The sequence below is a fragment of the Phacochoerus africanus genome, chromosome 11, assembly GCF_016906955.1.
Source record: "Phacochoerus africanus isolate WHEZ1 chromosome 11, ROS_Pafr_v1, whole genome shotgun sequence".
Lineage (NCBI taxonomy): Eukaryota > Metazoa > Chordata > Mammalia > Artiodactyla > Suidae > Phacochoerus > Phacochoerus africanus.
Window position 1 is genome coordinate 19190477 of NC_062554.1, and position 21194 is coordinate 19211670.

The following is a 21194-nucleotide window of genomic DNA, read 5'->3' on the forward strand; positions in this document are numbered from 1 at the left end:
ACTGTGGTGCAGTGGGTTAAGCATCTGACTGCAGCAGCTCTGGTCACTGAGGAGCCACAAGTCTGATCCCCAGCCCAGAGCAGTGACTTAAAGGATCTAGTGTTGCTGTAGCCGGGGCTCAAATTCAGTCGCTGGCCCAAGATTCCATATGCTTCAGATGCAGCCATAAAAAAATAAATAAATTTTCTAAAAAAGTCATTGCATTATCCCAACCCTGCCATGTTTCAATTATAAATACTCAAACTCAGGAAATGGAAGTATTCTGCACCAAAATTGGTTTAGTACTTGCAGAGGCCCTATTCAATATGTAAAATTTTCAATCTCTCCAGGGGCTCCATTTCCAGAAAAACATAGTTTAAAAATATTTTTTAAATTTTTTTTATTAATTTATTTTTTTTCCCACTGCACAGCAAGGGGATCAAGTTATCCTTACATGTATACATCTTTCCCCCACCCTTTGTTCTGCTGCAATTTGAGTATCTAAACATAGTTCTCAATGCTACTCAGTAGGATCTCCTTGTAAATCTATTCTAAATTGTGTCTGATAAGCCCAAGCTCCCAATCCCTCCCACTCCCTCCCTCTCCTATCCTGGCAGCCACAAGTCTATTTTCCAAGTCCATGATTTTCTTTTCTGTGGAGATGTTCCTTTGTGCTGGATATTAGATTCCAGTTATAAGCGATATTATGTGGTATTTGTCTTTGTCTTTCTGACTCATTTCACTCAGTATGAGATTCTCTAGTTCCATCCATGTTGCTGCAAATGGCATTATATCATTCTTTTTTATGGCTGAGTAGTAAACCATTGTGTATATATACCACATCTTCCTAATCCAATCATCTGTTGATGGACATTTGGGTTGTTTCCATGTCTTGGCTATTGTGAATAGTGCTGCAATGAACATGCGGGTGCATGTGTCTCTTTTAAGTAGAGTTTTGTCTGGATGTATGCCCAAGAGTGGGATTGCGGGGTCATATGGAAGTTCTATGTATAGATAAAAACTATATTTGGATGTGGAAAATAGCAAGGAGAAAGTGAATATATATCCTAAAAAATTACTAAATGGAGCACTGCACCTAAAATAAACATGTTTTGCTGATGGTATTAATTACTTGAATTAATGAAATCGAAAAGTCATCTTTATAAGTATTGTCCTATTTTGATCAATTGAAGAATTCTCAAACCCTTCTTCAAAAAACTCTTGCTGAAACTATTTCTAAAGAACAAGGTTTCTTTACAAATTATTTATTTTTAAATAAATTTAAATTATGTTTATTTTCAAAACTGAAGGTTTTTCTCAAGGCATCACTTAATATATAGTATAATTTGTTTCTGTGAGTTTAAAAATGCATTTAACTTTTAGGAATTCGTGATTAACTCACTTTGTAAGAACTGGCATGACCACTGGAGTTTGGTGGCTCTAGGTACATTTGATGATCCAATTTGCAAACATATGGTCCTGCAAAGAGAATTCTATTCTTATGGTTTTATGAAAGTTTATTATTTTGACAGCAAACTGGAAATTGAACATAAGGTAGAACCCAGGGACTCAGAAACTAGAAACCAGAGAAATTTATGCTGTATGGTACCTACAGGTTATTATTGGAATGTTTGGAATTCCTAACATAACCAAAGAAGTTCTGTGGCTTCTGAGCAACAAATAAGGTAGAGAAGAAATGTTTTCTGAAGCAAGTCTTAGGAATGACTTATGTAAACTACAATAAACCAGTGCTCCTCATTCTCCACCTCTTTTGCCAGCAACCAGTACTAACAGTATGAAGGGGAAGCCTTTCGTATGAGATACTTATGAGCTATTTCTTTTTCCATTGCTCCTTCTTGTCGTTGATGCTTTTTGACATTCAATCCTAAATCTGAAAGGAGTTTGAAGAGGTAGGAATGAACACTGTGATCTATGCTCCAGTCATAGCAGGGCCACATACACAATTCATACCACACGATGGTGTAAGTAGCCTGGTGGCAAACAAAAAGTATAGCTCTTCACTGTATCTGGGTCTTATCCAGCTGCTTCAGAAGCCCTCAATCCCTGGTTAACTGGGGAAAGTGGCCATTCGATCCAGTTAATTTTTAAAAATTTTATTGTAATATAGTTGACTTACAAAGTTGTGTTACTTTTGGGTGTACGGCAAAGTAAATAAGTTATACATATACTTACATCTGTTCCTTTTCAGATACTTTTCCCGTGTAGGTTATTATATTATATTGAATGAATCTCCCTTGGCTATACAGTAGGTCCTTGTTAACCTATTTCACGTATAGTAGTATGTACATATCAATCTCAAACCCCTAATTTATCCCTTCCCCCTCAAATTTTCCCTTTGGTAAATATAAATGTGGTTTCAAAATCTTTAAGTCTGTTTCTGTTTTGTAAGTTCTAATGTATAATTTCAATCAGATTCTATATACTAGCGATCTCACATGATACTTGTCTTTAACTTTCTTCACTTAGTATGATAATTTCTAGGTCCATCCATGTTGCTATGAATGGCATTATTTCATTCTTTTTTATGGCTAAGTAATATTACATTGCATATATGTACATTTTCTTATCTTTTTTTTTTTTTGTCTTTTTGCCTTTTCTAGGTCCGATCCCTCAGCATTTGAAGGTTCCCAGGCTAGGGGTCGAATAGGAGCTGTAGCCACCAGCCTACGCCAGAGCCACAGCAACAAGGGATCCGAGCTGCGTCTGTGACCTACACCACAGCTCACGGCAATGCTGGATCCTTAACCCACTGAGCAAGGGCAGGGATTGAACCTGCAACCTCATGGTTCCTAGTCGGATTCATTAACCACTGAGCCACAGCGGGAACTCCTATGTACAGCTTCTTTATCCATTCTTCTGTTGATGGACATCTAAGCTGCTTCCATGTCTTGGCTATTGTTAAATAGTGCTGCAATGAACACTGGGGTATAAGTGTCTTTTCAAATTATGGTTTGCTCTAGATAGATGCCCAGGATTGGGATTGGGATTGCTGGATCATGTGGTAGCTCTATTTAGTGTTTTAGGGAACTTTTTGATGATGGCCATTCTTAGTTGAGTGAAGTGACACCTCCTAGTATTGATTTGCATTTAATAATTAAATAATTATTAATAATAAATAATTATTGTTAATTAGTTATTGCTTATTAATAATTAATTAATAATTTAATAATGTTGAACATCTTTTCATATGTTTTTTTTGCCATCTGTTTGTCTTCCATGAAGAAATATGTTTACACCTTCTGACCATTTTTTAATTGAGATGCTTTTTTTTATATAAAGTTGGATGAGATGCTCATATATTTTAGAAAATTAATCCCTTGTCAGTCACTTCATTTGCAAAGATTTTTTTCCCATTCTTTGGTCTTTTTGTTTTGTTAAGTGTTTCCTTTGCTATGCAAAGCTTTTATTTTATTTTTTTATTTTCATTTCTTTAGAACATAGATCAAAAAAGATATTGTTGGAGTTCCCGTTGTGGCTCAGTGGTTAACGAATCTGACTAGGAACATAAACTTGCAGGTTCGATCCCCGGCCTTGCTCAGTGAGTTGAGGATCTGGCATTGTCATGAGCTGTGGTGTAGGTCACAGATGCAGCTCGGATCTGGCATTGCTGTGGCTCTGGAATAGGCCAGTTGCTACATCTCTGATTAGACCCCCTAGCCTGGGAACCTGCATGTGCCACAGGATCAGCCATAGAAAAGGCCAAAAAGACCAAAAAAAAAAAAAAAAAGATATTGCTGCAATTTATATCAAAGAGTGTTCTGCCTATTTTTCTCTAAGAGTTTAATATATCTGATCTTACATTTAGATCTTTAATCCATTTTGAGTTTATTTTTGTGTATGGTGTTAGAGAGTGTTCTAATATCATTATTTTATAGGTAGCTGTCCAGTTTTCCCAACAATGCTTACTGAAGAGACTTTCTTTTCTTCATTGCACATTCTTGCCTTCTTTGTTGTATATTAATTGACCATATTGTGTGGGTTTATTTCTGGGCTTTCTATCCTATTCCACTGATCTTTGTTTCTGTTTTTGTGCCTATACCACACTGTTTCAATGACTACAGCTTTATAGTTTAGTCTGAAATAAGGAGCCTGATTCCTCCAGATGTTTTTCTATCTCAATATTTCTTTGGCTATTCAGGGTGTTTTGCGTTTCCAAATTTTAAAAATTTTTGTTCTAATTCTGTGAAAAATGCCATTGGTAATTTAATAGAGATTGTGTTGAATCTGTAGATTGTCTCAGATAGTCATTTTGACAATATTGTTTCTTCTGATCCAAGAACATGTTCTATCTTTCCATTTGTTTGTGATATTGATTTCTTTTCTAACAGTGTCCTATAGTTTTCACAGTACAGGTCTTTTGCCTCCATAGGTAGGTTTATTCCTAGGTATTTTATTCTTTTTGATGCAGTAGTAAATGGGATTGTTTCCTTAATTTCTCTTTCTGATCTTTCATTGTTAGTGTATAGGAATGCAAGAGATTTCTGTGTATTAATTTTATATCCTGAAACTTTACTGAATTCATTGATGAGCTCTAGTAGTTTTATGACAGCTTCTTTAGGGTTTTCTATGCAGAGTATCATGTCATCTGCAAAGTGACAGTTTTACTTCTTACCAATTTGGATTCCTTTTCTTTCTTTTTCTCCTTTGACTGCTATAGTTAGGACTTCCAAAACCTAACTATAAAAGTGGTGAGAGTGGACATCCTTGTATTGTTCCTGACTTGGCAGAAATTCTTTCAGCTTTTCACCATTGAGAATGGTGTTAGCTATAGGTTTGTCATATATGGCCTTTATTATGTTGAGGTAGGTTCCCTCTATGTTCACTTTCTGGAGAGTTATCATAAATGGGTATTGGATTTTGTCATAAGTTTTTTCAGCATCTATTAAGATGACCACATGGTTTTTAATCTCCAGCTTGTTGATGCAGTGTATCACACTGAGTGATTTGTGTATAATTAAAAAAAAAAAAATCCTTGCTTCCTGGGATAAATTCCACTGATCCTAGTGTATGATCCTTTTAATACACTGCTGATTTAGTCTGCTAATATTTTGTTGAGCATCTTTGCCTCTATGTTCTTCAATGATATTGGCCTGTGGTTTTCTTTTTATGGTGTTTTTGTCTGGTTTTGGTATTGGGGTTGACGAATGTACTTGGGTGTGTTCCTTCCTCTGCAATTTTTTGGAAGAGTTTCAAAAGGATAGGTGTTAATGCTTCCCTAAATGTTTGATAAAATTCATCTATGAAGCCATCAGGTCCTGGACTTTTGTTTTTTTGTAAGTTTTTTTTTTTTACCATGTTTTCAATTTCAGTACTTGTGACTGGTATATTCATATTTTCTATTTCTTCCTGGTTCAGGCTTGGAAGGTTGTATCTAAGAATTTGTCCATTTCTTCTAGGTTGTCCATTTTATTGTCATATAGTTGCTTGTAATAGTCTCTTACGATCCCTTGTATTGAGTTGTAATTTCTCCTTTTTCATTTCTAATTTTATTATTTAAGCCCCTCTTTTTTTTTTATAAGTATGGCTAAAGGTTTACCAATTTTGTTTATCTTTTCAAAGAACTAGCATTTAGTTTCATTGATCTTTTCTATTGTTTTCTTCTTCTCTATCTCATTTATTTCTGCTCTGATCTTTATTATTTTTTTCCTTCTACTAACTTTGGTTTTGTTTATTCTTTCTCTAGTTGCTTTAGCTGAAAGGTTAGGTTGTTTATTTGGGCTTTTTCCTGTTTCCTGAAGTGAGATTATATTGCTCTAAAATTCCCTATGAGAAAAAGGAAGGAAGGAAGGGAGGGAGGAAAGGAAGGAAAGGAAGAAAAGAAGGAAGGAATGAAAGAAGGAAGGAAAGAGCTCCTGTTGTGCCATAGTGAGTTAATGATTGGGTGTTGTCTCTACAGCAGTGCAAGTTCAATCCCTGGCCTGGCACAAGGTTAAGGATCCAGCATTGCCACAGCTCCTCCCTCTCAAAACTGCTTTTGCTATGTCCCATAGGTTTTGGATCATCCTATCTTCATTGTCATTCATTGCTAGGTATTTTTTAATTCCCTGTTTGATTTCTTCAGTGAACCATTGGTTGTTTAGTAGCACATTGTTTAGCCTCCATGTGTTCGTATTTTTTGCATTTTTCTTATGGTTGATTTCTAATACCATAGTCTTGTGGTCAGAAAAAAATGCTTGAATGATTTCAATTTTCTTAAATTTAGTGAGGTTTGATTTATGGCCCAAGATGTGATCTACCCTGGGAAATGTTCCACATGCACTTGAGAAGAATGTGTACTCTGCTGCTTTCAGGTGGAATATCGTATAGATATCAATTAAATCCACTCCTATATGGTCTAGGAGTTCCCGTCATGGCTCAGTGGGTAACAAATCTGATGAGGAACCATGAGGTTGCGGGTCCCGTCCCTGGCCTTGCTCAGTGGGTTAAGGATCCGGTGTTGCCGTGAGCTGTAGTGTAGGTCAAAATGAGGCTTGGATTCAACGTTGCTGTGGCTCTGGCTTAGGCCAGCAGCTACAGCTCCGATTCGACCCCTAGCCTGGAAACCTCCATAGGCCAAGGGTGCGGCCCTACAAAAGACAAAAAATATATATATATATGGTCTAATGTGTCATTTAAGGCCTGTGATCTTTCTTGATTTTGTTTGGATGAACTGTCCATAGATGTAAGTGGGTGTTAAAGTCCCCCACTATTATTGCATTACTGTTGATTTCTCCTTTCATGGCTGTTAGCAGTTGCCTTATATGTGGTGTTCCTATGTTGAGTGCATATACATTTACAATTGTTATATCTTCTTGAATTTATCCGTTGATCATTAGGTAGTGTCCTTTTTTGTCTCTTGTAACATTATTTTCAAGTCTATTTTGCCTGATAGGAGTATTGCTGTTCCAGCTTTCCTCTGATTTCCATTTGAATTAAGTATCTTCTTTCATCCCCTCACCTTCAATCTTTTTGTATCCCTAGACATGAAGTGGGTCTCTTGTATACAGGTCTTGTTTTTGTATCCATTAAGTGAGTCTCCGTCTTTGGGTTGGAGCATTTAATCCATTTACATTCAAAGTAATTACTGATATCTATGTATTTATTGCCATTCAATCCAGTTTAAATCTGTAGTCTGACTCAGTAATTTAAAGTCTCTCTCATATAAAACCCCATTCATTTATATAGCCTATCCATCCTCTAGCTTCTCTCTAAAATAATGCCCAGTTACATGGGAATAGACAGTTCTGGGGGCAGACATGTGGTTCATCTCACATCACAATCTTGGGGGTAAAAATAGGTTGGGTTCATTGGACCTACATGCTATCCTTTGGCTCCTTTCGTCCTTGACCTTGGTCCTTTGGCTCCTTTCAACCTGTCCATTTGCTCACTGGGCATACTACTAGCCTCTGATGCAGAAGTCTGTTTGGTGGGCCCTGCTATCCATTCTTTCAACTCAGGCAAAGCTCCAGATGCTCTGCCTGCCTGACAACACTCACATTGAGTTCTACTGGCACTGTACTCCTACATTCCTTTCTGAGGTCCTGTTATAATTCCCACTCAGTAGAGACTTTGGCTGCAGCTTTCCTGACATGCTGACTTAATGCCAGCAGCTGCCTACCTAAGGACAATGTACCAAAAATAAAACCTTCTTACTTAAGCTTTCCCTTCCTTTTAAATGAGGACATCTAACTTAAATAAGAATCTAACACAATCCTAGACGTACAGAGACACTCATTCACTCATTCATTCTTTCACAAGAGTGGCTATTATATTCTAGGCACTAGGCTAATAGACAGCAATGAATATGGTAGGCAAGATGGCTGCTCCTATGAATTAACATTTTAGGGGAGAAAGTCACAGAAAAGAAATACATAAATTATCTCAGTGATATATAAGTGACAAAAATAGAATTGATAATATGATGGATGTGACTTGAGGGTAGGATGGAGGTGAAGAGTGAGGTGGAAAGGCACTTTCAAGATACTGAGACCTGAATGATGAGATAAGCAAGAGTAAGGCAAAGATATAGGCAGAAGGTACTCCAAACAAAGAGAAGTAAAAACGTCCTAGAGCAGCATTTAGGAACAGAGAATAGGTAAGCCAGCATGGCTGGAGTATTGTGAGTAGGTGAGGAGGGAAGAATGATGGGCCAGGAATGAAAGCCAAGCCACAATTGCAACCTATGCCATGGCTGCAGCAACTCAGGATCCTTAACCCACCGTGCCAGGCCAGTGATTAAACATGCGTTCCCAGCACTCCAGAGATGCAGCCAATTCCATTATGCCACAGCAGAACCCCAAGAGTTTGAATTCCATTCCAAGCATAATAGAAAACTACTACCAGGTTTCACTTAATAAATAGTATCTAAACATGTTTTAAACAAATGTAAAACAATAATATGAATTATACCAATTCAAGTAATTCCTTAAGATTTTACTGTTTGGTGCAAATAACTATTTCAAAGCACTTATCTCTGTTGTACTTATCTATTTAACATCTGTCTCCCTTCGTAGACCATGAACTCCATGAAAACAGGGGCCCACATCTCTCTTGTCACAAAATCCCCAGAGCCTAACACAGTATCTCTTAGAGAGGAGGTGTTTAGCATACATTGTCAAATGAAAGAAATTCAATGATGGACTATTCAATAGCAGACACTATGCTACACACTAAATTAGAACCAGTCCTTGCGTTCAAGTTCACATTCTATGGAGGGAGACCAACAGGTAATCAATTAGCAATAATACAACCACAGTAAGTGCTACATTAGAAATATGAATCTGCTTACTGGCAGGCAAAGTATTAAGCAAGTTTTAAACCAAGAAATAAATATCCATTTCTTTGGGATAAATGTTTATGCTAAGAAGAAGTCTATATCATGTTCTTTTGGTTTTTTTTTTTTCTTTTTGCCATTTCTTGGGCCGCTCCCATGGCATATGGAGGTTCCCAGGCTAGCGGTCTAATCAGAGCTATAGCTGCTGCCCTACACCACAGCAACAAGGGATCCGAGCTTTGTGTGCAACCTACACCACAGCTCACGGCAATGCCGGATCCTTATCCCACTGAGCGAGGCCAGGGATCAAACCCGCAACCTCATGGTTCCTGGTCAGATTCGTTAACCACTGAGCCACGACGGGAACTCCCATGTTCTATTAATTTCGTAAGTTCTACAGTTCAATAGAACATACACTATTGACAAAAATTTTTAATGTATTATTGCCATATTTCAACACATCTTATTCCAAAAATAATCTTTTAGACTCTTCTCTATATTTTTGTCACTAGGTATATATCAACTCCCTACATATGAAACTTAAAGGCTAAATTATTCATAATACTATTGTTTTGGCTATGGAAAAATCTAAATGGGGAAGCCTACTGTGTTTGGCTTTTTTTGCCAACCACCATGTATCAGTGATGGTGATCATCACCAAATTTTCATTTATTATGTACTTAGCAGAGACTACCAGATCTTTTCATGCTCCCAACAAACTTTTGGGGCTTTATTACCTTACTGTATATGGAAGTCTCTTATGCTAGCCAAATAAATTATTTTTTTCCTATTTCAGTTATAACGTAAATCAAAACATCCGTCATTTTTTAAAACAACCAGCCTTAGAAGCTTCTACAATACATAAATTTTGTTAAATGGTGCCATCTGGTGACATAAATCCTGCAGCAAATGTACAAAATCCAAAGCTAAGAATGGCATCTAACCTAAAGTGTTAAATTTAACTTACGAACCACTTGATTCTGCTTGACATGAATCAAACTAATCACACCAGTGTAAGACAGTTTAATAAAGGGAATTATAATAAGGACTGATTGAGCCACATTTTATGCTTACTACTCTTGTTTCTCAGGTTTACTCTCAAACAAATCTTTAGAAGAGATCTAAGCCTAATGTGATGCCTCAGCCAACTCCTATAGAACATATTAAAAGTATAAATATCAAGAGTATCTTGGAGTTCCCGTTGTGACTCACTGGTAACAAACCTGACTAGTATCCATGAGGGTGTGCATTTGATCCCTGGCCTCACTCGGTGGGTTAAAGATCCGGCCTGAGCTGTGGTGTAGATTACAGACGCAGCTCGGATCCTGCATTGCTGTGACTGTGGTGTAGGGCAGCAGCTGGAGCTGCAATTCAGCCCCTCACCTAGGAATTTCCATATGCCACAAGTGCAGTCCTAAAAGCAAAAAAATAAATCTTGAACTTTCATTTAAGTCACATCCATTTCCTCACTCTCCTGGCCTCTGTGAATCTGTATAATTTCCATCACCTCAAATGCTACTTCCCTAAGAAAGCTTTCCCTGATTCCACTGCCAAGGGTAAGCTTTTCACTCATAGCATCTTCTACCTCATCGTAGCATTTGTCACAACTGTAAATATAAACCATTCATAAAATTGTGTTTAATGATTATCTCTCCAATCTTCTTTTTTTTGTCTTTTTGCCACTTCTTGGGCCGCTCCCATGGCATATGGAGGTTCCCAGGCTAGGGGTCTAATCGGAGCTGTAGCCACCGGCCTACGCCACAGCCACAGCCACGCAGGATCCGAGCTGCATCTGCAACCTACACCACAGCTCACAGCAATGCCGGATCCGAGTGGCCAGGGATTGAACCCACAACCTCATGGTTCCTAGTCTGATTCATTAACCACTGAGCCATGATGGGAACTCCTCTCCAATTTTATATCATAGTACCTGGTACGATGTTCAATAAATAACCTGAATGAACAAATGGATGGATGGATGGGGAAAAAAAATCCTTTTTCTAATCTCTTACCCAAATCCTATCATCAACAAGACCTGGCTCAAGTTTACATTTTATATAAAGCCTCCCCAGTAACATCAATCTACAACAATCCCACACTTCCGCAAACTCCTAGAGCACTTTGGTCTAGCTTCAGAGTTTAGTCCTTGACTATAGCTTGTCTTATACTTGCTTGTATATATGTGAATATTACCTTCCCATTGACCTTAACATCCTTAAGGATAGGAATTTGGTTTTTAATAACATCCACCTGCATATGTCCACGTAAATAGGTTAACATTTCATTAATTATTATTACTAAATTGCAACTGAAATACCTGAATTTTTTTTTTATTTAAATAGGTATTATAAACAAGTAAGTAGGTACAGAGTAGACCTTAGTGTTTAAGAATGCCAACATGCACCACTTTGACCAGGCCAGACTTATTTGAATGTCCATGACATGTAGTCATTTGTTTCACAGGAGCACATGCTTTGAGGTTATGAGTGACAGCAAGCACTTACCTAGTGAGTAAGCCCTGCACACACCAACAGCAGCATCTCAACATAGGTTAGGTGTTCATAGCCCCACAGGTAGAAACTACCACTAAGTATCCAAAGGAAAAAAAAATCACTTAAATGTCTCATATGTAATGCTGTACTTTAAAAAGAAAATTAAGAGTTACCGCCATGGCACAGCGGAAACGAATCCGACCAGGAACCATGAGATTGTGGGTTCGATCCCTGGCCTCGCTCAGTGGGTTAAGGATCCAGCATTGCCGTAACTGTGGTGTAGGTTGCAGACATGGCTTATATCCCAAGTTGCTATGGCTGTGGCGTAGGCCGGCAGCTGTAGCTCCCATTAGACCCCTAGCCTGGGAACCTCCATGTGCCGTGGGTGCGTCCCTAAAAGCAAAAAATAAATAAATAAATAAATAAATAAATAATAAAAAGAAAATTAGATGTCACAATAATATTCATCAATTTATGGATCCTCAAAGGACTCGAGATATATCCCGAAATGATAATAGCTCATCATATTTGTTAAAGACCAAATCAAATCTTTATAAAACTGAAGAATGAAAAATGTCACTGTTATATTTTCCCAAATTTATTACTACTATTCACATACTATATTACTTTCCTTGAATGGCTAAATAGCTAACCATTTAGAATACTTTAGCCTGACTGAGAACTACTCAGAAGGCTTATTAAACCATTATTTGCTGAAACCTGCTTCCATAGTTTCTAATTTAGGAAGTCTGGGGTGAAGTCTAGGGAACGTGCAATGCTAACCAAGTTCCCAGGTGAGGCTGACGCTACTGGTCCAAGAACCACACTTTGAGAACCACTGCTTTGGAGGATTAGAGCCAAGCTGTTCCAGATTTACAGAACCATGTCACCATAATCTATAAAAAATTCATTGACTTTCTTATGATCAGGTAGTAAAAATTATACAAAAAAGACCAAAATATCCATGATGTTTTCAAATAGATATTACTGTGAAACAAAATATTATATTAAAATTACTACACTGGGAAAATAGGTCAATTTTGTACTCAAACTAAAACCTGATAAAATTCATACAGATCAATTTTGTAGTGCCTATCACCATTACATTTAAATAATTAACTACATATTTCATGTGTCTTTTCCCCAACTGATTTATCTCACTTATCCATAAGGGCAAGGATTAGCCTCTTCTCTATAGTTTACTGTTACACGCCTATTGCCTAGCACAATGTATAATACCTATCAGATATTTTTAAAATAATTGTTGAATATGTGAATAAATAAAATTTACTGAAGGCCTATTGTTATTAAAGGTCCACCAATGTTAATTTTTTGTTTGTTTTTTTTAGGGCTGCACCCTTGGTATATGGAAGTTCCCAAGCTAGGGGTTGAATCAGAACTGTAGCTGCTAGCCTATGCCACAGCAACACAGGATCCAAGCCAAGTCTGCAACTACACCACAGCTCATGGCAGTGCCAGATCCTTAACCAACTGAGCAAGGCCAGAGATTGAACCCGCGTCCTCATGGATACTAGTAGGGTTCATTACTTCTGAGCCACAATGGGAACTCCACCAAAGTTAATTAGATATAACCTCAACTCTGAAGCTGTTACAGTCCATTGACAGAGCAATAATATATTCAATTCTGCATAAGTCAATATAATAAGTGCTTTATAGTAAAATGAACAAAATGCTAAGAGACATAATAAAAGGGCTGGTTAAACTTGGCAGCAGGTAGAGACATGGTAGAAGGCTTCAACTAGGGGGTGATAAAACAGGGATAAGTACTTTTTTAAGATGTTGCTACTGGCAGCATTTTAGGAAACTATCACTTTACTACCTAGTCTATTCTAAATCTTTCCTCAAAATTCCCCCACAAACATTGCAGGAAATAAGAGGAAATACAATCAGATCAACAAGGTTAACAAGATTTTAGAAGGGGTTGGACTTGTTTAATACACATACATAGTTCTGTCTATACTTGTACATAAAAGTAATGACTAAAAGACTAAGACAATTTTCAATAAGGTATAAAAGCAAAGAACTTTTGTGGTACATATCCAAAAATGAACTAACCCATGATATTATTAAAATGGTTTTTGAAGATATTTATGATGGTAATATGTATCTTTAAGTTATTAAAGTCGATCTGGAAAACAACTATAAAAATAATTCCATTTTGCTCCTCCATCACCTAAATGAAGAATAAAGAACCTAATACATAGGGCCTTGAAACTCTGAATGCTTTAGCTATATTAAGTGAAAGAGACCTAAATAAATTTGTAAGATATCATGGAATTCCAGTTCACTTACCATCCAAATTCTGTCAAGTGTCAATAGTGCAATCATCATAAAAACTATCCATTGGACAAAATATTTTCCTTAGTACTGCCACAAGATGTCACCCTAAGCCTAACATAAATGTGCAGCTTTCCTGCTTTAGGCTTTTTTCTTTTTTTGTACATTAATTAATGCTAATTACTAACTTTTTAAAAGTTGTCTTTTTTCACTTGTAATTATCGGCTAAGTGGTCAAATCAAAACAAAGAATACAGGGACTATAGATGCAAGAAGGAAGAAAGTTAAACAGTTCATCATTCTCCATGCTTACCGTAAAACCTATTTACTGTAAAAGCAATGCATTTTAGCAATGCATTTTACCATTGGATTTAATGCATATTACCACTGGATTTCATTTTCTCATTTTTTTAAACTTCCATAATGATCACATGTCATGTTTATAATCAGATTAAGTTCTATTTTAGAAACAAACAAACAAAAAAAACCCAATACCTTTGCTATCACCCTCCATCCTATTTTCACAAAACCCACTTATAAAATGCTTTTATACACTACAATAATGGTCAAATTCATAAAGACAGAATTCCATCCTCAAGAATTATACCATCTAAGATATACTAGTGTTTGGGGCTTTTTAAAAGCATAGATGAAAGACCACAAAAGGAGGATAATATTCATTTTCAAAATGAATCTTTTCATCTGTACAGAGAAGGCTTGGTTTCCTGGTCACCGGTAAATATTATAGCACATTCTGAAAATACAGTATTTTATTTTACCATCCATTTGTATTGAGTTTCCTACACTATGATTCCCTTCTCGTTCTTCAATTGAGATTCATGTGAGGCATTATTTCAACATACTGCTATCTGAATATCCGAATAATGGATGAAAGCCACCATCTTCCATTACTTACAACAAAAAAGAAAGGGAAGGAGAGTTGGTTCAAACAGAAAGCAAATTATAAAGCATAAATAATGCCCTATTTATCAATGGCTCCCTACTTATCCTTTTATAGAGAGATATAATCCCCTTCAGGATACACAGGGCTACAAAGTTTTTCTTCCTTTTATGTCCTTAGAAAAAAAATGGACCGTGAGACCAGTCAAACACTCAGTAATAGTAAATTAGTAGTTAGTATTTAGCAACCCACATAGAATTCAGTAGAAAATTATGTTTTGTTGTACAGTGTTGCTCCCCTCTTTGTGCTCTGGCTTATCCTAAAATGACTTAAAAGACCAGCCAAAGCAAATCTATTCATTCAAAGCTGGGCATCAGGATTACTTACGTAACAGCTCTTTACAGATTATTGCTGCTTCTCATTTTATTAGTGAAATTCAAACTATACTATAGGCTTTTTGCCAAGATATTTAGCACTCACTTAAAACAATGGCAAAATGCAACTCTTTGTCATTCATGTGTCCTTTTACTTCCCAGGTAACAATATTGCATTACCAAATGGTTACATTACCAAGGTATAGTAGAATTATCTAAAGCATCCAACAATATTCCTGCTAAAGCGAGTTCTCAAAAATTCAAACTCTCAAAAGACTTAGCTGGTCTTAACTAAGTACATCATATAGGTCTATTTAGAGGCATTGCCATTCAGTTAATGGCCTTTACCATGTATTAACTAGATAAAACTATTAATTTTTAATTGAGAAATTTGTTGCTTAAAAATGTCCTCTAAAATACTATTCTCTAATGACAGGGTTTATTTAAATTCTGTAAGACTGCATTTAGAGTTGTTTTTATTTAATACCAGCTAAGATGATTAGAGCTATTTGTGTCATTAATTCTTATCAGCCATAAATGAATATTTTAAAGAAATTAATCCACAAGCAAAATAATCCTATAAAGCTTTTTACTTCTATTTTTATTCAAAATATTCAGACCATAAAGTTGTAGTTTTGTCAACAAGTGTAGACATTTATTATAGTAAAAACAGCTATTTTCAAGATTAGTCCTCATATATTCACATTTTTAGCTTTCATATCAATAACCATCAGATCTGAAAAAGTAATGATAATGTCTGGTGGATCAATTACTTCTTTAAAATGTACTATTTAAGTCCAGTAAAATCTATAGGGTGGGGTTTTTTTTGTTAATTGGTTGTTTTTCTTGAGGGAAGGTATCTGTTTATATCTTTTGCTAGTTTAACTCTTAAAATATGAAAAAGAGGATTAAAAATTATCTGCATAAATGCAAAAACTATGTATAAAGACATATACAAAGAAACCATATCATTGATTTTCTTTACAGTCTTTAATAAATTCAAGAATAAACATAAGGTAAAATATTATGTAGTTAGATTCATGAAAAATTGACAAAGCATTGAGATTTTCATCAATAAACTTTGCCATTAGAATCACGAAATTTCTTGAGAAGCAAAAAAAGATGAAAAAATATTTTTTGTCTTAAAAGAAACTAAAACTAGAACTCTGATTCTGATAAAAATGTGACTCATTACTTTTTGTGATACCCAAACCCTTCTCCAGAAGAAGGTAACTTCCTTCTCTAGCATATTTGTCCTCAATTTTGGCAATAAACTACTCCAATTTTTTTCCTGTGTAAACATGTCTTCCTATTCAAAACATTCTTTCAATATTTACATTTTTAAAAACTTTTTTCTAATTTACAGCTATTCTTTTTTAGGATAACCTTAAATAAGAAAATTTTTAAAAAAAACTCAAATCTTTTCTTTTACTATCAAGAAACATTATTTCAATTTTAAATTTGGTTTAACATCTGGTTCTTTGACTATATTACTTGAACTATTAAGTCCAATTCTATTAACGTGATAAATAGTTTTTAATACATACCTAGCAAAGCTTGGAATAAGCTGCTCTTAAAGATTCCCATCACCTTCTTAACAGCATTTTTCAACTGCTGCTCCTCTGGTTTCCTTAATTTTTTGCAGTATTCTTCCAGTAATGATAAAGCTCGGTCAGTGTCTGAAAAACATGATTTTAAAATTCTCTATTACAGTCTTAGAGAAAAATAGTAAGTTAACACTAAGGTATTCTATAGTTATATTCCTAATTTCATGACACAAAATAAAATAATCATGAATTCCATTAACTACCATTAAAATTGGTAATTACAAACACACTCAATTTTAAGAAGCCGCTTTTATTTTTATTGCCTTCCAAAAGAATCTGCAACTATGAAACAAAACAAACAAAGGTCCTGAATGCAATGCTGGCCCATTGATATTCACAGAGTAGATAAGACTTTCTCTCGTCAGAAACGTTATCTTAAAATTGATGACTTTGAAGTTCCTAGTCAGAAATGAATCTGACTAGGAATTATGAGGTTGCAGGTTGGATCCCTGGCCTCACTCAGTGGCTTAAGGATCCAGCGTTGCCATGAGCTGTGGTGTAGGTCGCAGACACAGCTCGGATCTGGCGTTATTGTGGCTCTGGCATGGGCCGGCAAACACAGCTCCGATGAGACTCCTAGCCTGGGAACCTCCATATGCCTCGGGTGCAGTCCTAAAAGAACAAAAGACAAAATAATAATGATAAAATTGATGACTTCCTACAAAATAAATGTCCAGATTCCTTAATGCAACCCTTTGAGGCCAGATTCCTTAATGCCCTCTGATCTGCTTACAACCTATATTTTCAGCCCTGTTTCTCAACAGGTATTATTCCACCGCCCTTCACATATATACACAGGGCCCAAGTCACAATGGATTAGCTACTTTCCCTCTCCACCTCTCAACACACACACACACAACACACACACACACACTTTCTCCTACTTTTTCTGGCCTCTGTACTTTTCTTTGCTCCTCCTGCTTCCATCACTGGAATATCCTCCCCCACACCACTCTCCCTTGAATCACAGTGTTATATTGCAAAGGGTCTGTTGACAGCTAGATCTAAGTCTGAAACCTAATCACTAGCTGTGTGCGACCTTCAACAAGTAACTTAACCTCTCTGAGCTTTCAGTTTCTCCTGAGTACTAAGAGTAAATTCCACAATACTTAGTACAATGTCTAGTGCATAGAAAGCAATCAACAAGTTAACAGAGGAATTCCCCTTGTGGCTCAGGGGGTTAAGGGCTTGACACTGTCTCTGTGAGGATGTAACTTATAATCCCTGACCTCACTCAGTGGGTTAAAGTTCAGTTGCCAGATGAAGTTCGAGGTCGCAGATGTGGCTCAGATCTGGTGTTGCAGTGGCTCAGCTGCAGCTTCAATTTGACTCCTGGCAATTTCCATATGCCACAAGTGTAGCCATAAAAAAAAATCAACTGAAAACCTACTTTCCCCTTAATTTTCCTGAATTCCCTTATTGCTACTTCACAAAGCCATCTCTGACCGTTGAAATTAATCCCTGTCACCCTTCTTTAAAATCATTTTGCAGAGTTCCTGTCATGACTCAGGGGTTAACCAATCCTACTAGGAACCATGAGGTTGTGGGTTCGATCCCTGGCCTTGCTCAGTGGGTTGATGATCTGGCATTGCCATGAGCTGTGGTGTAGGTCGAAGACGCAGCTCAGATCCCCTGTTGCTGTGGCTGTGGTGTAAGCCGGTGGCTACAGCTCTAATTAGACCCCTAGCCTAGGAAACTCAATACACTTCAGAAGCGGCCCTAGAAAAGACCCTCCCCCCCCCCCAAAAAAAAAAAACCATTTTGCCTACATAAATGCTACAGGCATTCCTAATATATGTTCTTATACTATGGCTTCTTCAACACATGTCTTCATCCCCCAACAATACAAAACATCCTTGAAAAAGAAACCAAAGTTACAGTGTCTTTGTGCTTAGTAGAAGACAACTGACTTTTTGGATGGGAGAAGATTCAATTCTGTTATTCCAATATGAAGATCTATTTGGAGAATGTCAAGTCACACATTTTTAACTAATAACACTAGGTACACAAAGAATATAAAATATAGTAACCGATTTACTCAGACCTGAAATGCATCATGAGAAACGGCAAGGCTCAACCAGTAAACAACTGCTTTCATCATCAACTTGTGTTTTAGGAAATTAAGTCTGGAAAGCTTCTGAAGAAAGTGGCAACAACCAAAGCTCAAACCAGAGACTTAAGTATTACGTTGGACATTTCCTGGTTTTGTGATTTATGTATTTTTATTTGTTCTCTCTGTTTGAGGTGTTCCTGTCTGAGGAACAAAGATTATGTAGACTTTTCATATACAAGGGACATTAAGAAAAGGGTTTCTTAAGGGTATCCTTTGGGGTGAAGCCAACTAAATTATTATTGGTTTTTCCACAATTTCTCCTTTGCCTAGATTCTGTGATGAGTACGAGCTTTACTTGGAGTCTATGTGACTTTCTTCAAAGGTCTCTTTCGGTATTACTGGCACTTCTCCACCTGACCAGAGCTCTCCTCTTATTACCTTGTATTTTCAAATCATACAATGGATCATCATCAAAAACTGCCCTGCTCTGAGGTTCTTTTTTTTTTTCCCCCCAGCTTTACAGAGGTGTGACTAACAAAGATTGTATAGGAGTTCTCATCATGGCTCAGTGGTTAACAAACCCAACTAGCATCCATGAGGACTCGGGTTTGATCTCTGGCCTCACTCAGTGGGTTAAGGATCCAGCATTGCCGTGAGCTGTGGTGTAGGTTGCAGACGGTCAGATCCTGTGTTGCTGTGGCTGCGGTGTAAGCCAGCAGCTACAGCTCTGATTGGATCCCTAGCCTGGGAACCTCCCTATGCTTCCGGTGCAACCCTAAAAAGACAAAACAAAAACAAAAAAAACCACAAAGATTGTATATATTTAAGGTGTATAACAGGAAGTTTCATTTTGTTTTGTCTTTTTAGGGCCGAACCCTCCGCATACGGAAGTTCCCAGGCTAGGGGTCCAATCAGAGGTGCAGCTGCCGCCTACACCACAGCCACAGCAACACAGGATCTGAGCCTGTCTGCAACCTACACTACAGCTCACAGTAATGCCAGATCCTTAACCCATGAGTGAGTCCAGGGATCGAAGCCTCATGCTCATAGACCCGAGTGGGGTTCGGTTCTGTGGGGCCACAACTGGAACTCCAGGAAGTTTTGATATATGTATACATTATGAAATGATGACCACAATCATTATATTATCTTTGATTTTTTAAAGCCTCTCCCCCTTCAAAGCTACCACTTTCACAGATTAAATACCATTTATAAGAATAGTTCATATTTATCAAGCACTTTGTTTCCTATCTTTCTCCCGAACTTTCTAATTCTTATATCCATAGCCATTCTCAGCTGATGATCATGCCTTCTATTTCATGGAAATTCAGAAGAGAATCACCACAGGCTCCTAACATAACATCTACTGACTTACCTGTAATTGCATGCTCATATTCTGCCTTCGCTCCTGTTACTATGGATTAAATATTTGTGCTTCCCTCTAAAGCCAGCTCCTCTGCATTAGTACCTGAGCCTATTCTCTTTTTCCTACTCAGGGACAACTGCTTCATCATCAATTGTTTTCCTCTCCATCTAATTACTCCCTTCAGCATACATATAAACTATAATATCAGTGATTTTTAAAATTTTTTTCTGTTATCTTTCATTCCTCTCTAACAATGGTCCTCATTTCTCTGTTTCTCTCTACAGCAAATTCCCTGAAATATGTAATGTCTGTCCTCCTTTTCCTTTCATTCTTTCTTAAGGCTGCCCTAATCAGACTTTTCTTTCCAGTAATTCCACTAAAATAGCTCTTGTCAAGGTTATCTATTATCTCCATTATCACTAAATCCAGTGGTCAACGCTCAGTCGTCTCACTTGACCCATCAGCAGCACTTGATACTGTTGCACTCTTGAAACATTTTCTTCACTAGGCTTCCTAGCAGTGATAAACTGGTGAGTGTGTAACCACAAGCTCTCCAGGTAAAAAAGATAATGTGTGTCAAACTTGTCAAAACTGAACTCCAGCTTTTACCCACCACCTCCATCTGCTTCTCCTGCAATGTTCTCCATCTCGCATCCTTCCAACTGTTCAGGTCAAAAATTCTTGGAGTCACCATTCATTCTTCTCCTTCTCTCATTCTCTACATCTAATTCTTCAGTAAATCCTGTTGGTGCTAGCAAATGACATACAGAATCCCATCTTTTCTGATGCCCTCTGGGCTACGACCCTGGTCCAGGCCACCATCATCTATTCCCTGCATTAATGCAATAACCTCTTACTAGTCTAGCTGGTGCCATCTTTGCCCTCCTACAGTCTTTTCCAAACACGGCTGCCAGAAAGATCAAGTCATAAGTCTCATAGGATCACTTCTCAATTCAAACCCCCCAGTGACCTCCCCATCTCATTGGGCAAAATCTTACCTCTCTGAATTCAGTTCTTTTTTTTTTGTTTGTTTTGTTTTTTAATAAACTGAATTCAGTTCTTAAACTTCTCCTTCTCCTCAGTCTACTCCAACCACAGTGGTCTCAGGTCCTGCTCAAACATCCTAAGAACCCTCCTACCACAGAGCTTCCACACTTGCTTTTCTGCCTAAACGTTCTTCCTTCAAACATCCACTTACTCTACATTTCAGCTCATGTCACCATACCAGTGAGGCCTTCTCATGTATTCTATATAACAAACTTCAGTCTTAACTCCCTTGAAAGGGAGACTTTCGATAAGCACTAAAAATGGAGAAAGACATTGTATAATTAGTTCTTTTTTACCTAAGATGG

The 21194-nt window shown here is 37.1% G+C and overlaps 1 protein-coding gene across 1 annotated transcript in view; it reads right to left on the reverse strand.

The window, feature by feature from the left end:
* LOC125112078 (NUAK family SNF1-like kinase 2) overlaps positions 1-20664 on the reverse strand; it is a 93492-nt gene extending 72828 nt beyond the window's left edge. The window contains 2 exon segments of the mRNA XM_047754334.1: positions 16364-16495; positions 20610-20664. Coding sequence (XP_047610290.1) covers positions 16364-16495; positions 20610-20664 — 187 coding nt within the window.
* Between the last annotated feature and the right edge of the window lie 530 nt (positions 20665-21194).